Source organism: Rhamphochromis longiceps, linkage group LG17, assembly GCF_057381845.1.
Source record: "Rhamphochromis longiceps isolate RC_006_pf linkage group LG17, R_longiceps_female_GT1.1, whole genome shotgun sequence".
NCBI classification, from domain to species: Eukaryota; Metazoa; Chordata; class Actinopteri; order Cichliformes; family Cichlidae; genus Rhamphochromis; species Rhamphochromis longiceps.
Window position 1 is genome coordinate 30694667 of NC_140573.1, and position 17818 is coordinate 30712484.

At 38.3% G+C, this 17818-nt stretch overlaps 1 protein-coding gene across 2 annotated transcripts; it reads left to right on the plus strand.

Annotated features, from left to right (window-relative positions):
* The first annotated feature begins 994 nt into the window (after window positions 1-994).
* Window positions 995-16650, plus strand: LOC146649956 (sodium- and chloride-dependent GABA transporter 2-like). Of its 2 annotated transcripts, XM_085386313.1 has the most exons (16): window positions 995-1119; window positions 1336-1536; window positions 1677-1811; window positions 2133-2273; window positions 2388-2502; window positions 5158-5205; window positions 5851-5980; window positions 6661-6795; window positions 8371-8474; window positions 8579-8703; window positions 9128-9240; window positions 9316-9453; window positions 9672-9774; window positions 12742-12842; window positions 15571-15717; window positions 15949-16650. In XM_085386313.1, the coding sequence occupies exons 2-16, from the start codon at window positions 1347-1349 to the stop codon at window positions 16114-16116; spliced, it is 1893 nt and encodes a 630-aa protein (XP_085242439.1). In that variant the 5' UTR covers window positions 995-1119; window positions 1336-1346; the 3' UTR covers window positions 16117-16650. The 2 variants fall into 2 exon arrangements, with proteins under 2 accessions (XP_085242439.1, XP_085242440.1); XM_085386314.1 differs by lacking the exon at window positions 995-1119 and having other exon boundaries at window positions 1267-1536.
* Window positions 16651-17818: the final 1168 nt, after the last annotated feature.

Here is a 17818-nt window from a genome sequence, read left to right on the forward strand (position 1 = left end):
AAAAAAGTTAATAAAATAAAATAAGAGGACTGTATGGAAACTTACTTACTGAAGTCATTACTCCCCCTCCCCTAAAAAAATAATAATCGCTGTAATAATCTAAAAATCGGGGGTAATAATTAGCTCAACCTGTCATTTTTGACTTATTTGTTTTTCAGTGCAGTCAATAAAACAAATACATTAGATATTATGTAAGCTAAATAATGACGGCAAAGTTATTTTTTTGGTACCTGATTGTCTCGTACTACACTACAAAACCAATTTATAATTAATACTTTACTATTAATACAAACATTAGCACCGTTGTTATCATTTCGGACTGCGGTGCTTGTTCGCTTAGCTCATGTAACCTATTAAAACGCTGATATGTATTTTGTGTATTACACATCACTGTGTAGATGGCACAGATTACAAAAAAAACCCCAAAACAAAAACCTGTTCATAAAAACCAGAGGAATGAATAATACATACATATATTTCTTATTTTTCTTCTACTCAAGCTGCATATTCATAGGAGAAAAAAGTCCGGCATTATTAACGTCACTGTTTGATTAGCAGTTATGTACAGACGATAACACAGACAACATAACAACAACGTATATACGTACACGCAACGTACAGACCAGCTACTACACACATATATATATATGTGTGAATTTGCATGTTATAAAATTATTTCCTAAAAGCTGTGTCGATGTTGATAATCATATGGTACCCTAGGCAGTTTATATAGTGGGTAGCATCCAGATTAATTAAGGCGTCTAGAAGTTTGGGTCCAAACACACATAGCTTACATACGCTACTATCATTATTCTACGATAATATACAATCGTGCATAATTTTATTCCATCTGATGACAATAAGTGCAATTTCTGCAATTACTTGTGCATAACACACGCACTGAGATGGCTGTTGTGTGCATGTGTGTGACATTACGCCGCTTGTTGAGACGTTTGAGTAAAATCCACGAGCATTTTCGTAGGGATGGCGCATCCAGAGCGTGTGTGGCTACTTATCCTTCAGGGCACACCCCTCAATAGAAAATAGAATAGAACCTTCCTGCAAACTTCGCTCATACAGTCGAGGAATTTCACTGTGGCGCTCGCTACAAGCTCACTGGTAAGTTGCATCAATTCAAATCTCGATGAGAAAGTGGAGGAAAAAATTAAATGCTATTTTTTTTGTGCCTTTTTCTCTTTAATAATCGTTATTAGGGCAAATGTGAGGCTCATCAGTTAAATTACAAAGCTCATGATCTATATTTGCATGCATGCAAGAAAGATGGGGAGAATATAACAGGTATGCCATGATATTTATTTAAATGCTGTACAAAAGACAGAAAGACCATGACTGAGGAAACAACCGGGAATGTTCCTGCTGCAGACTCTGAGGCAGAAAAACAGGCTCCTGAGGATGGGGCTCTGTCGAGGGAAAAATGGGCCAACAACATGGAGTTCATACTCTCTATGGCTGGTGAAATAATTGGCCTCGGAAATGTTTGGCGTTTCCCCTACCTGTGCTTCAAGAACGGAGGAGGTGAGAGGTTCTGTTTGTGGGAGAGTTGTTCTGATGGAAACATTCAACTAATAGATAAGGATCCTTCATTAAAAAATCAAAAAAAGAAACAAAAAAACAAACCCACCTGCTGATGAAATAGTTTGTGTCTATAATTTTAGGTGTCTTCCTCATCCCCTACTGCGTGTTCCTCTTCTTCTGTGGCATCCCCGTGTTTTTCTTGGAGACAGCGCTGGGACAGTACACGAGTGAGGGTGGGGTGACTGCCTGGAGGAAGATATGTCCCATGTTTCAGGGTAAAAACAAGGCTCACATTTAGGAACTGCGTATTTCTGACAGCGCTTTCTTTGTGGAAATTGCAAAAACAATAGTGTAGCCGTTAGCAGTAAAGAAAGTCACATATAGAAGGCTAAGTCTATATTCCAAGCTTCAGATCCAGTAGCTGACTTAGGTGTTATCTAACTTTCAAACGTAATTACATAAAAGGGAGGATTTGTTAACCGTGCATGGTGCTGGGACTTGCTTTTATATAATGTTTCTGTCTTCTTGTCATAAAAGAAAAGAAGACAGCAGCCAAAAATGTCCTTTAACTATCTAAAATGTCACTTGTCCTCTAGGAGTGGGGTTTGCGTCCCAAGTGATTGTGATCTATCTGAACATATACTACATTATTGTTTTGGCATGGGCTATCTTCTACCTAATAAACTCCTTCAAAAGTCCCCTGCCCTGGTCTACATGTGACAACTGGTGGAACTCTGGTAAGAATGCTTGCTTAAACCCATCTGTATTTGATAAGCAGTGATTTTTCTTTCAAGACTTAAGAGAAAACAGCTAACATTCTCACTTTTATCCCTCTTTCTTTAATCACTTAGACTCGTGCCACAGTCGCATGAGCATCTTTGCAAACCCCCAACTGTTTCAGGCCGGGTCCAACTGGTCATTCTTACACAACGTCACCTCAATGGACTACTATGAGAATACAACTTAGTAAGTTGCATTTTGTTTTTCTGAGTTGTACAAATGAACTGTCCCCACTCTGTCTGCTCAACTGAAATTTTTTTTATGTGGACTTGAAAAGAGTCTGACTATGAAAAGGTTAATAGTAATCATGGGATTAAACAGCACAATAGCATCTCTGAAACGCACCCATGCTTTACAGCAACATCTGGACAGCATTCACGGCACTTGCTCCACGTTTTGTTATGTTACAGCCTTATTCCAAAAAGGATTAAAGTCATGTTTTACATCGAAATGCTACACACATCACCCCATAATAACAAAATGAAAAACATTTGCTTGAAATTCTTACAAATTTATCAAAACAACCTGCAGCCCTTTGTTGCATGACTTCCCCTCTCTCTCCTCACTGTCCTGTCTATCTTCACTGCTCCACAGTCCAAAAAAGGTAAAAATGCCTATTTTTAAAAAAAAACAAATTTCCAAGAATTACAAGCAAACTACTCTCACTTTGCCATTATGAGGTATTGTGTTTAGCATTTTAAGGTGAAAAAAATAATTGAATTCATTTTGGAATAAGGCTGTAACATAATTAAAAGGACAAGCGAAGCACTGTGAATACTTTCCAGATGTACTGTAAATGTTTTTCAGGGTAGGAAATGCTTACTTACTCCTACCTTGGGATAATATAAAGATAATATGAGGGTAAAAAGCAACCAAATAAATCTAAAGGACTTGTCAAGCTTTAGTTTAATGTCAAATGTTTGAAATGTGCCACATTTAAGGTATATTTAATGCAACGTCTTCTCTACATTATTATATTCACTGCTTTAGATATTCCTATTATCTTCATTGATTGGACATTTATGTGATATTTCTTACTAAAGTGGACCTATTATTCCTTATTTTCTGACACATAGCACATGTGCTACAACTGCATAAGACCACACAGGGTGCCACTCCTGTCAGCTGAGAACAGGAAATGGAGGTTACAATTTGCACAGGCTTGCCAAATTTGATGAGCCTGTGCAGGCTATTGTTGGTGGTGTAATTTGATATTTTCTTGGCACACTTGGGGCCCCTTGGTACCATCTGAGCATTAGTTAAATGCCACAGCCTTACTGAGTATTGAGTTGACAATGTTCATCCCTTTGTGACCATAGTGTACCCATCTTCAGATGGCAGATTTTTCTAAATTGGGTTCTTGAAGATGCCAGCAAGTTCATTGTACTTGAATGGGCTCCACAGTCACCAGATCTCAACGCAATAGTGCACAAAAAGTCACTTCACCCTTTAAAGCCTGTTAAGATCCCAGTTACCTCTGTACAGAAGTCTGGACTAGGTCTCCATTGAAATTGCCTGAGTGTCTGATCCTAGGGGTAGTACCACAATAGTTTAGATGATGCACCACACTACCAACCCTGAATAAGGTACAATCAGTTTTGCCAGAAAATTTGCTACAAAATTTACTTTGGTGACCTGGACAGGTAGCCTCAGGGATCTGTTAATTCTTAAAGGCTAGAATAACCTATAAGATCCTCACAAAAGTAGATGTTCAAACTCATACCCAAGTTTTACCTTTTCATTTAAAAAGAAAATCACAAAGGGAACGTCCACATAATTAAGTTTAATTTCAGATCGGATACTTTATTAAGCAATTTAACAAGGGCAAAGCAAACAGCTCATCGATTATTAAGAATAAAATCAGTTTAAATTTTAAACATTTCAAGAAAGTAACACATTTTAAAATATAAAATAATGAAATCTAAACTGTTGCTAATAACTCATTACCAGTTTTGATGGGGCTTTAGTGGAGGACAGAAAGAACACCCTGGATGTAGATGAATTCTTTCAGAAATTCTTTCTGAGGAGGTAGAACCCATTACAAAGTTCCCAAAACTTCCTCTAAGTCCCAATCTATGATTCCGGTATTGACCAGAGCAAATCTCAAAAATAATGAATCCATAGTGGGTTGGAAAAAGAAGGATAAATCCACTGGGTGGTCTTCTAATCTGCTCACTTCAATGATGCCCGGAGGAAAGACATGCCTAATCGTTATCTGTAGAGGGTTTTATACATCCTCTGAGACAACCAACATCCCACTTTAACAACCAACCACCTAGTGTGATGTGCAATCGCCTGATTTGAGACATATCGTGTTGTTCAGACAACAGACAATTATTTAGGCTGGGTCCTTAGATGCACACACAGAGGTCAAGGTCACATTTGCACAGAAAGAAATACAGACAAATACACACACACACACACACACACACACACACACACACACACACACACACACACACACACACACACATGCAGAAACAGTGTGGGTTGAAAAATGTAAACATTAGAATTATTACATTTTAATTATTATATTCTTATTTTTTGATTAGATTTCCGATTACAGCAAGAATAACTCAAACATTTTGTTTGTTTATTAGGATGAAGTAAAGGCTTTTAACAAGTCCCGTTATGATAAATATGGATTATTTCAAACTGTGAATCATGCAAAGCATGATTGAACAATACAAATCTGAGGCCAAAACTGAGTACATAAGATCCACTTAAAATTAAAAATGCATTTACTATGAAAATAAATGTGTTTGTGGTCTTTATGAAACTGTTAGAATGTTAAAGGATTAATTTCACCCCTCCTTATACACTTGTTTTTTTTCTTTCCAGCAATGAAACAATATTGATGAGCACGTCACCAGAAGAGGAGTTCTGGAGGTTAGAAACTCACTCATACTTTTATTTTCCTTGAACATTAGAAGAGCTGGACAGTCAAATTCCCCATTTAGCTTGTCTTTGGGTGGAAAATTCCTCAACAATAGCTTTCAATGCTTCCCAGATATCAAAAAATAATTGTGAGTTAGAAAACACGGTGTGAATAGTGAGCCAACATAAGTTGAACCGAGGCCACCCAAATAAAACAAGCAGCCAGTTACATTCCTCAAAAGACATAATAGCACTGAATAATAGCATTTTTATTGAACTTCCAACTCTCATTCAAAGTTGTTTGCTCCTCTCTCTTTTAGACATGTTGAAACATGGCTGCCTCTTTTCACATGATAACCTCCTGATTTGGTGTGAGAACAAATACTGGGAAATCGCTGTGCTCCATAATGAAAACAATATGTGCTCTTTGCTGTGCCCATTTATAATCTAAACCGTATTCATCCAAAATAAACAGGGAGCAGTTTCAACATCCGTATTCATGATGAGATGCTTGGTGGTGTTCTTTTGACGTATATATGAGGATCTGTTTATTTGCAGTGGGAGAAGATTTTAAGAATGGGGGTTTTAGTGAGCATTCATCAGCATTTGGAGAGCATCCATGTGTTCATGTGTTCCCACATGTCTCTTTTTTCATAGTAACCGTGTGTTAAGAATATCAGAAAACATGTCTTTGGGTAAGATTCATTGGGATCTGGCTCTGTGTCTTATGTTTGCCTGGATCATATGTTACTTCTGCATCTGGAAGGGAATCAAAACAACTGGAAAGGTAAGCATTTCCTTAACGTGGAGGATATCAGCTGTTAAAGCTGTCCCTGTTAAAGCTTTATAATGGTGTGCAAAGTGATGTGTTACATTTTTCCCGTTTGGTCGGTGGGTAAGAAGGGATTCTCAGTCTGCAAAAATATGTAGCTTATAAACCCTTCCCTATTAAAAAGGTGGCACAAGCTGTCAGTCAGCACTTTTAGCTTGCTTGTGTGATATTTCTTGGGTGTTTGTGACAGTTATGTTAATATTAACCAGGAAATATGTATTTGATGTGCTGTCGAGACAGATATTACCCCCACTCGTCTGACAGCATTTTACTCTTTGCTTCAGCTCTGTTGTTTTTACAGACCCCAACTGTGCTTTTTCTGGCTCAGGCCTACTGTTCTCATTAACCCCACTTCTAGCCGCAGACTTTTATCCCTTTCTATTACATGAAGACAAAATAGCAATAAAAACCAAGTTAATGACTATCCGGTATAAACAGTGGAACACATGGCAGTGTACGAGAAGTGTTTTTCCTGCAGGAGGTGGTGGTGGCAAAAATTCCATTACAAAAGGAACTGCCTGACAGTTGCAGCTTATAGCTTTGTTTATTCTAAAACGAATCATGTGCAACTTTAAACCAACGGATGAGTGTATGAGAAGTATGCAAAACTACAACCTGCGTTTATATGTTTGTAGGTGGTGTACTTCACTGCTACATTTCCCTACTTGATGCTCTTTGTGCTCTTCATCCGTGGAGTGACGCTCCCAGGAGCTGGAGAGGGCCTGAAATACTACCTCAAGCCCGACTTCACCAGACTTAGTGATCCAGATGTAAGAGCTCACTCTGATTATCAAATGTTTATGTTGAAGTGTTTGGTTGTGGAATGCAAAAATCACAAACACAGCACACAGTACGACCACTTTACCATCATCTGAAAGCCGCAGTGTGAAGGATGGAGTGAGAACGAGTTCTCCATCTGCACTGAAAGTCATCAACAACCAGATCATCATCTGCCTGTCTTCATTTCTCAACACAACACTGTCTGTTGGATTTCTCTCCGCTCTAACAGGATGAATACAAAGTCCTGTTATCCTCAGTTATGCACCCCTCCCCCTCCATTTTCTTTGCCCTGACTTCTATTTCCGGTCCCAAGACATAGCCTTAACAGGAAAAGCAACCCAAAGATGATCTTCAGTAAAACATATACATCTTCCTCACAAAGGAATGTAAATAAGGGCCTGAAGTAACCTGTTTAAATACTATTTTTACCTTGCAAAAAAGTATCTTTTGTAAGCTGAGTCAGTGAATCTAATTTATATTTGCATTTAAACAGCACACTTAATCTTCATTCTGTATTTTTTAGGATGTTCTGTCACTACGACACTTGGTTGTTCGGGTCCTGCAGGTCTTCAGCCCTCTCCACCCTAGTCTGAGTTGAAGCCCTTTGGTGTTTGCTTTTATCGGTTGTTTTCTCATCTCTCTCCTGTCCAGTCTTTGTCTGTTTGCCTCAGTTGCTGTGTTACTATCTCAGAAAGAAGAATCGTGTAAATCAGGGGAACAATCTGGTCATGTCACATGTGACCGTTTGAGTTAGAAGACAAAGTATTGCTACCCTTGTAGGAACCCAATAGCCCCAATGCAGTGTGGGAAAACGTGTGAAAATAATGTTTTGGAGAGGTGCAGGTGAAAGCGCTTATAGTTACGGGGCAGATTTATGCAGTGCCAGATGGTCTTGGAAGCAGATCTAGTCGTTCTAGTTTCTAGACTTGCTTTAGCGTGCGATTGTCTGTTTTCACGTGCACTGCAGAGGAGTGGTTCAGTTCTGGCCCACATCTGCGGTCTGTTTATTGTGTGAATGTGTCTCCTTTTGTCTCCGTGTCAGTGTGCGTGTTTGAATATGTACGCGGAGAAGCTCAGAGGACTTCAAAATATAATTAATTCCAGGGACATAACAGTTCCTTCTTTGTCCAGAATAGGATGTAAAGATCATTTGCCACAGTCTCAGACTTCCATTTCTGACCCAAGGCAGGGAATAAACCAAGCCCACCACTGGGTCAGAGTAGAGGCCTCTATATAGCTTTGGAGCCTTGCCAGGTCTATCATGAGCAAGCCAGAGCTGTGGCGTCTCTAATGTTATCCAGATGCTGTCACGACTGTAGCCTGCAGATAGACAATAGTGAAAACAAGCCTGCCCACATTCACAAGCCTCAACGTGCACGCTCTCTCATGTAGTTGTAATTTATGACAGGGTAACAGCAAAGCAGGAATATGCAAATGCTGTATACCTGGGTAATTTATATATCAAAACACAAAAAAACAGCTCTTAATCTACTGGATCTGAAATGCCTTCAGTTATTTTAACAATTTCAGCTTCAAAACATGTCAGAAATCTTGTCCCTCTCCAGGTGTGGCGTGATGCAGGGACTCAGGTGTTCTTCTCCTATGCTGTTTGTCAGGGAGTGCTGACGGCTCTGGGGAGCTACAACAAATACAACAACAACTGCTACAGGTCAGCCTCCTTAAAGGCAGACATCATCACATTTATTGTTTTTTTTTTGTTGTTTTTTTTTTAATTTTTCGATACTTTTGGCTTGTCTCTCTGTCCTGTTCCAGGGATTGTTTGGCACTGTGCTGTCTGAACAGTGCCACCAGTATCTTTGCAGGCTTTGCTGTATTCTCAGTGCTGGGATTCATGGCTCAGGACCTTAACATTTCATTGGAAGACATTTCAGCTGGTGGTAAGATAATTGCATACAAGGAAGTAAAATAGAGTTTCCTAAATAATTACCTGATAAATTATTCTTGTAAACATGCTGTCTTTAGTTTTTGTGCGTTAAAGTTTTAATTCATCCAATGCCCACAAGATGTCACTTTCTGTTCAGATAGAGTCAGAGGGTTGTGATGCTGTTTTTTTTTCTTCTTCTTTTTTCCTCTTTGGGAATGTAGTGTCTCAAAAGATGAGGAGATACAGTTTTTCCCACAAAATGACCACTTACTTATTTGTGTCTGTCTATAATTTGTTTACCTTTTTTTTTGCATTAAATCTGGGATTATTTCATCTCTAAGACTCCAAACTCAGGTACAGCTTAAAGCTATGACCTTAACAACGCCCTGGAATGCGCATGTCATGTTTTAATAGATGCATTCACATTCTTCATACAGGTCCCGGTTTAGCCTTCATTGCCTATCCTACAGCTCTGTCGTTGCTTCCTGGTTCGTCCTTTTGGGCTGTGCTGTTCTTCTTCATGCTCCTTTTGCTCGGCCTAGATAGTCAGGTATTGTATGCAATGCACAATGCCCAGGATCAGATCAAAATCAAAATAAGCTAATCTTCAGTTCTGTGTTCACAGTTTGTGTGTGTGGAGAGCCTGGCCACAGCCCTCACTGACCTGTTTCCACGTTATCTGAGGAGGCCGTGTGCCAGAGAGATATTGGTTCTGGTCATCGCTATTGTTTGCTTCTGTTTGGGGCTGCCCTTCATTACTGAAGTAAGCTGGTTGTGCACTATCAGCACTTGTTGAAATAAAGTAGGAAAGTGAACTATTCTGTTAAGGTCGCGTATTCTCTAGTAGTTAAAGCTTTTTCCATTTCATGTTGCACGTATAGGTTTCTGATAATGGTGACATTAAAAACAGACAAGGAGAAAACAGCCCTTCTGACAGTTTTATCAGGTTTTTTTTTTTAAATTTTTCTCTTCTTGTTTCAGGGCGGGATCGTCCTCTTCCAGCTGGTTGACACATATGGTCCAAGTGGAACCAGCCTCCTATTTATTGCTTGCGCAGAGACCATTGTTATTGGCTGGGTATATGGTAAGTTATTGACTCTAAACTAGTACTGCAGAATTTATCCATGCAAAAGTAATTATCTTCCTCTAAGTTCTTTGAATTGTTTCTCAAAGTATTTTTCTCTAAATGTAAAAATGTTTTTGCATTAAAGCATACTAATTTAGCTCTTAATTAGTAAGACGATCTTACTAATAACCTAAATAATAGGAATATGTGATTTATCGATTTATCTTTAGAATATCAACATCATCAGTACTGCAGTACATCCACAGTAGCTACATAAAAGGAACTTTATTATATCTAGTTAGCTTATGCAATTCATACAGAGCCTTTGTTTCATCAGCAGAATCGTTTTATCTCCATCTTTATAAGCATATCTTTTAGGGACCAACTTTGAAACAGTTGTTGGGGTCTGTCCAAAGTAAAATTAAAACAGCTATAGGACCAGCATTAAAAGTGACATTTTAATGATGATGCAGGGATAAGAGTATTGTGTGTTTATTTATGTCTAATATTATTTAATTTTACTTCTGCTACTGCACACGGTTAAAGCTAGATAACTTTTACCATGAATGGGGAATGGAGTATATATAACAATGTTCACTGACAGTGAGGCTCACTGACTACAGTTATTCATTTTAAACACAAGTACTGTGTAAAAGTCTTGGGCCACTCCTCATCAATTTATATTTTGCTTCCAAGATGCCAGACGTTCTTGTAATTTTGTAAAGTGGTTCTTGAGCGATAGTTCTCCAGGCTTTCTTTGGACACCAGCTGGTTTTTCACTCATTTTCAGTCCAGCTTTTATATCTGACCATTTTCAGAGGTATGTTTTTTTGTTGTTGTTGTTAACACGTTGTTGGCACTTAACACTTACCTATAAATCATTCTAGCAAAAAACAAAAACAAAATGCGTTATACTCAAGGGATGAATATGTGTTATGTCTACACATAACAGACAACTTAACAACGAACCAGTTTTAACAGGCTAGAGGCTTTTTTGTGGTTTGGATGCATTTTAGCCAGTGGTGTTGAAGATCTTGTCAAAATTGAAAACAGATTTTGCAGAAGAAACACACAATGGAACACTCATATCAGTCAAGATTGGTCCCCAGAGCTCGGATCTAAGCATTACTGAAGAAGTGCGGGATTGTTGTGAAAGAGATCATCCAACATGCAAAGAAAAAATTTGAATATCCTTCAAGAAGCCTGGAGAACTATTCCTAAAGACTACTTAAAGACATGATAAGAAAGCTTGCCACAGTGCCACCAGCATCTTTGCCAGGTTCCTGACAAGATATTGCTGATGCCCAAGTCTTGGCTCAAGTCTTTTGCACAGTACTGTACACACCCACTTACGGCTTTATTCAGGCATGCCTTTGGGGCCCATCACTGATTGGGCCCCAAAGGTCACAAAAAATATAAAAGCCAGACTTACACACTCGTGATTTCATCTTTCTTGTTTGTGCTTCTTTCACTCTGGTGATAGATAATGCTCCCAGCACTGCTCTGATATGTCACATTTGTTGTTTGATTTGATGTCTTCTCTGTTAGAGTCTATCACTTTGAATCTTACCTTTTGCCAATGTTGTATTTTGTAGTATTTTTAAAAGACACATTTGACAAATGTACAGTCGTTATCTGGTGCAAGCAGATCAGTAGATGTGACTGCATGCACTTTTGATTAATGTTGAAAGTCATATACAAAAGTGTCATGACATGATTGTATAGCTAGTTATTAAGACTTATCACAAAGTCATTAGTGTACAATAGATCATATCTTTTGTCTTTTTTCTGGTTTATTTTCACTTCTCAGAGTCTCTGTATTTTATGGATCCAGGCAGTTTTCTTTCAGTTTTCAATTTCCTGAACTGCTTGTTCTTTGGTATTATCATACTCTGCTGAAGCACATGGAGATATTGATGTGTTTCTTCCCCTTCCCCCTTTTTTGTTAGCTGTTTATTCATTCAATTGGCCTCCCTTATTCTTCAAAGGGAGTCTACACAGTATTGAGATACTCAACACAGCATAGTGTGAGGACACTCTCTTTCTGCCTCTGTAAAGTTGTAGTTAGTTTCAAGGTTGATTACTGTATCATTCATGGAGCTGTGTCTGCCTTCCTAAGTAGGTTTGGCAAATTCTTCAGCTATTATGCATTTTCCAAGAAAATCAATATGTGGATGTCTCTCCATTCTGCAGATCGTCTACTTTCCAATCTCATAGAACTTTACTCCTGTTTTTAAATGTCTCTGCCTCTTTCGGTAGCAAATGAAGGTGAGCTGCTTTCTAATCTTCATCTCCAATTGAACTCCTCCTACTCAGCTCCTCATTAACCTATACACTGCTGTCCCATGCGTTGTCATTTTCTTCTCATTTGGAAAACATATTTTTTTAATTCAGTCATTTTGAGTTTTATTTCGTGATGTTTGTTGATTTGTTTGTTGTTCTTTCCCCCTCCTTCCTCATATACTGAATCATCATAGATAAGCATTTGTGTTAGTGATGTTGTATTGCAAAATCCATTGTGACTGGATTTTTCATAGGCTACTTTTATAAACTGTAGTAATTAGTATATCAAGATGTATTGATATTACTGGGGGATATTTATTGCAATGTGAAAAAGAAAGTTTCCATAAGTAAGTAGAGTCAGGAGCTGCTAATCAAATGTCAGTTATTAATTGGAACAATGTCCTTTGACAGATAAGACCAAAGTTGAGACGTTTGTTCATGATGCACTGCGCCATTCTTAGTGAAAACCAAACATAGCATATCATCACAAACATGTTATATCAACTGTCGAACTAACTTTTGATCATACATTGTGGTTTAAAGCTGGAACAGAACAGTAACTAGTAACTATGTCTAAATGTTAAAGTGAAAGTAAGGAGTTAAGATGAAACTTCAACTCCTCATTGTATTCATGAAGTGTTAGAGCAGTTCCTGTAAAACTGAAACAGTTCTGTTTCCCTTGTATTGCTGTGCATGTTACAGGCGCAGACCGTTTCTATGACAACATTGAAGACATGATTGGGTATCATCCGTTCCCTATGCTGAAGTACTGCTGGCTGTTCATCACGCCGCTCATTTGCGGGGTGAGTCTTCACTCCGGTATCATATCTCTTTAATCTGATTCATTTGCTTTGTGCCTTTGTTCTGTCTTTCACACTGGATCTCTGCTTTAATGCCAATTTCCTCTCATCTTTTTATTAATTTCATTGTTTTATACCTGTTACTAATTCTGACAACCAGTTTTTGGTCGCTTTACTGCACGCAGATTACATTTGTCAGGTACAGATACGATTGTTGGGGAAGTGAACTAACTGCCAGTGAACTCATGGACTATATATAACAGATGGACATATCCATTATGACATCATTCATTGGTTTTTAAAGTCCCAAGGTTAACGCTTTTGCATCGGAAATTAACCTAACACTTCACTCTTTATCAAGATAGTATAGGGTAATGTTGGCTAGCTTGGTTAGAGAAATTCATAATCTTTCAGCTGTGAAATACACAGACAAATAAAACACTAGTTTTTCATTTTATGCACCAAAAGCTGGAGTATAAAGTTCTTGAAAATTCTGTAATACACAGGAAGTCATATTATTTATTGTATTTTTCCATAAAAAAAAATCCAGAAGGCATTACCTGCACAAACATGAGCAAGAGATCCAATTAAATCTTCCCATAGTATCCCGCATAAATACACATACGGGAAGGAGAAAGTGAGGCTCATGCTTTTATGTGAACATCATGTCATTGCAGACGTGATCAGCACAATGTAATTTCAGAGTTGGAGGCAGTGATTTTATAATCACAAAGCATCAAATGAATCTTAGAAGACAATGAAACTATGTGAAATCTCCAGAGAATTATATTTCAAGTCTGGACCTCCCTTCCTCATGGAGCTGCAGACTGATTTTCAGCTCACGCTATGGTTGGCCTGTGTTTTGATTCTCTGTCACAGCTTTCAAAGTGTTGATATCTGCTGCTTCAGACAACTGTTTTCAGCTCTCAATGAAAATGAGCTGACTACAGTCACATGTAGTCACACATTTGGTGATGTGTGCTGCGCCTGAGCATGTTTAATCCTCAGTGCAGTCCTTTGCATCACTGGGATGGATGTGTTCTGTGCCTTGACCTGCTTAAGGAGGTGTGTCCAGTCACTGTTGTAGTGTGATTGCTAACATAATGCTATACTGCAGATAAGATTACATTCATTATTTATTCAGCTACCACCACAGTGTATTTGCTGGCAGCTTATAAGGTCCAACTAACTTTCTTGTGACACAACGTGGGCAGATTAAGGCAGATTAAATGGGAATATCAAAGTGTTTATTTGATTTTTTCATAATCTTTTTTATTTTCACTTGATAATAAAATTACACTTTCAGAAAAAGCAGTTAGCTGGTTTTACTTGTGCACATTTGGTTCATACAGTTAGGTCCATAATTTGTTGAACAAGGACAGTTTTTGTAGCTTTTGCTCTCTCGCCCACCACAGTGGATTTGAAATCAAACAATCAAGATGTGATTGAAGTGCAGACTTTCAGCTTCATTTCAAGGGAAACTATTATATGAACTGTTCATACAATATTTTCAGCAGCTAAAAGTAAATTGGATAAGCTAACATAATTGCAAATATGGGGATTATTTTTAATACTTGGATAAAAAATCCTTTGCAGTCAATAACTGCCTGAAGTCTAGAAGATATGGGCATCAGCAAATGCTGTTTCCTCCCTTGAGGTGAAGCTACTTTCAGTTGCTTTTTGTTTGGGGGTCTGTCCGCCTTCAGTTTTGACTTGAAAATGAAAAGCATGCTCTTTTTTGGGCTGAGATCATGTGACTGACTTTGTCAGTGAAGAATAAATTCTTTGCCTTGAGAAACTCTTGGGTTGCTTTTGCAATATGGTCATTTGGGCACTGAGAGGTTTGCAGCATTTGGCTGAATCTAAGCTGAGAGTACAGTCCTATAGACTTGAGAATTCTTCCTGCTACTTCTGTCTTCACTTAACACTTGGTTATTCAGTTCCTCTGGCTGCCATACATATCGATGCCAAAACATTAACTCAATTGGTATGGTATATATGGTATATATGATATGGTATGCTTCAGATAATGTTTGTTCCATTCTCTGTATTTTTACCTTTGTGATACAAGTGCATTTCTTCTTTTTAACCTTGTAATGGCAAGTGTAATATAAACATTTGATATTCAGTTTTTTAGAGCTCTACATCATTAACGGTATCCCCCCCCCCAAAAAGAAAGCACATTTTTAAAATAATAAATAACATCAAAAAAGGCTGGGTGTAGCAAATATGATACAAATTAAAACTCACATATGCAAACTGATATTTTATTTTAGTTTTTTAATCCACAAAAAAGCTTGTCATTGTCACCCAATTAATGTAAGCATCTACAAATGGGGAACTGTCGATAAAAATGGCTTTAATTCCCGACCAGATAACAAACCCCCTTGAATTAAAAAGCTCAAAGTCTGTACTTTGATTTCAAATCTACTATGGTGGTGTACAGTGGCAAAACAACAAAAAAGGTGTTTTAATCCAACAAATAATGGACCTAACTGTAAATTAAAAACTAATTCTTCCACTGACAGCCATGTACTCATATAGATGGATAGGCCAATAGGATGTTAGGACCAAAAACAAAGCTAAAAGTGAGTGAAAAATTGACTTACATTTGTAGAATCACCTGAAACATGATTCCAAATGAATGTTAATCTTGTTTCATCTATGCTGCAGCGGTACCGCATTTGTTCTGCTGTCTGTCTTTCTAACTTGACTCTCTCCTATCCCCTAGCTTACATTGCTGTATAACCTGGTGCAAAGTCATCCTCTTGTTGTATATGGGTTTGAGCCTGGCACCTGGGGAGTCACACTGGGCTCTCTGCTTGTTATTACACCCCTGATATGCATCCCAGTATTCATTCTGGTCTCACTATATAGGGTGAGTGAACTCAGATTTTCTTGTATTTATTTCTTTAACTCTTCTATATAAGGTGACCTTGAGTGTTTTAAAAGGCATCTAAAATGAAATGTGTTATCACTATAATAAAATATTTTTTAATACAAATTATTAACTAGGATAAAGCTAAAGCAGTATTTTTCAGCACTTGTAAGATTCTTCTATTGTGTGACTAGCTCATTACATTAATTGCATTTCTCTAAAAACAATCAGGATCCTGAAAACATGAGTACACCATCCAGTGACCTGCGCCAGAGTCGGCCACATAACCCAGGGCTCACATTGTTTAATTATGTCATAGTCAAGGCACAGGGGCAGCCAGACATGAGGGTGGAGTATAGAGAAGACAAGCTGGTAATGGAAGAACCTGGTGGTGCTTGATGTTTGCTGATGAAAGTTTATATTTTCACCTATTAAGAAAAAAAAAATTCCTTTTATATAAATGATTATATCTTAAGGGTCTTCAGGGGTATTTGTTTGTTCTTTTGTTAACATGAGTTTTTACCTTACTACTCTTTTGCTTATGAATAACAGAGTCCTTTGCATTGTACATGTACCTGTATACCTCTAATCCTGCATACTGTAACTGGATTAAAAGAGCACTCTGCTGATTTAACATTGTGCTTTTTGTAACACTTATGGAGTCATGAGGAATAATAGTTTAGCTTACGTATAAATTATCCCCTGTGACCTGCACCTCATAACACCTCAACTTTGACATGCAAAATCTGTGCCTTGTCACATTAAAATATAATGCATTAAAACACGTCTTAATTTGAGTTCTGGTCAATTTTTACCAAAAAAATGCAAATTTCTTGTCTTCATTAAATGCAATATACATACAGAACTTTCACATCCAGTGAAATTAAGGCCATTTGCATTGAATATGAATTGTTTGATTATTTTACTGTATGTAATAAACTGTAAGTTTTTTCATGAATTTAAAGGTTGCTATTTTGTAAACCATTTTTTAAATTTTTGAAAATATTGTAATCTGTCAAATCAATCAATAAAAGTGGACAGATATGGATGATTTTGTGTTTTATGTGGTTGTAGCTTGTGCAAGCAATGACAATATAACATATCAACACGCTAAATATCCCAGTCTATTCTATGCAAGTCAGTTTAATCAATTAAACTCACATTTCCTGTTTTGTATCAAGAAAAAAAAAGCATTACATTTATCTTCCTACCGTGTTTTTTTGTCACGCATGTCTGTGGTTATAACAAGGTAATAGTGCAGCGTTGATGTGTGATGGCACTGGATGTGTGTGACTAGCGAATGTGCTAATGCTCTGTCATTATGCCATGCTCATTCATCTGTGTGATCCAAACTGGCATTCAATTAACTGACAATTCCGCCCAGTTGTCTTCCACCTCTCGTCACCCTCAGTCCCCCCCGCTCGTCCTACACTGACATAAAATGACCCTCACTCCTGAGTGTCACTCAGGATCGGATCCCCGCAGGTCTCCACTCCTAGCCCCCCCCACTGTACGCCTTGTACACCTATGACTGCGCACCAACCCACCTAACCAACGTCATTGTCAAGTATGCCAATGACACAACCGTGGTTGGGCTCATCAATGATGGAGATGAGACTGCGTAGAGAACTTGTCCCACTGGTGCTCAGAAATTAACCTGAAGCTGAACGTCTTTAAAACGTCTTTAAAACAAAAGAACCACTCCCCTCCCAATATGAATGGAGAATCTGTCTCTGCCTTCAGGTTTCTGGGCACCCACATCTCCATCAATCTCCTCTGGATCCACAACACCAACAACCTTGTAAAGAAGGCCCTAGCGGTCTAGAATAACCTAGACCAGAAGATGCTGCTGGGCCTCTACGGCTCCTCAGTGGAGAGCATGCGCTCCTACTGCCTGGATGTGTGGTTTGAAGCGGCCACAACTGTGAACAGGAAGCGCAGGGTAATTAACACTGCCCAAAAATGAATTGGCTGCCCTCTGCCTGTCTCAGGAAAACCAGGGCCATTATAGGTGACCCCTTGCACCCCGCCCACCACCTGATTGGTCCGTTCCCCTCTGGTCGGCGCCTCAGGCAAATCAGGTCTCACGTCTCCAGACTAC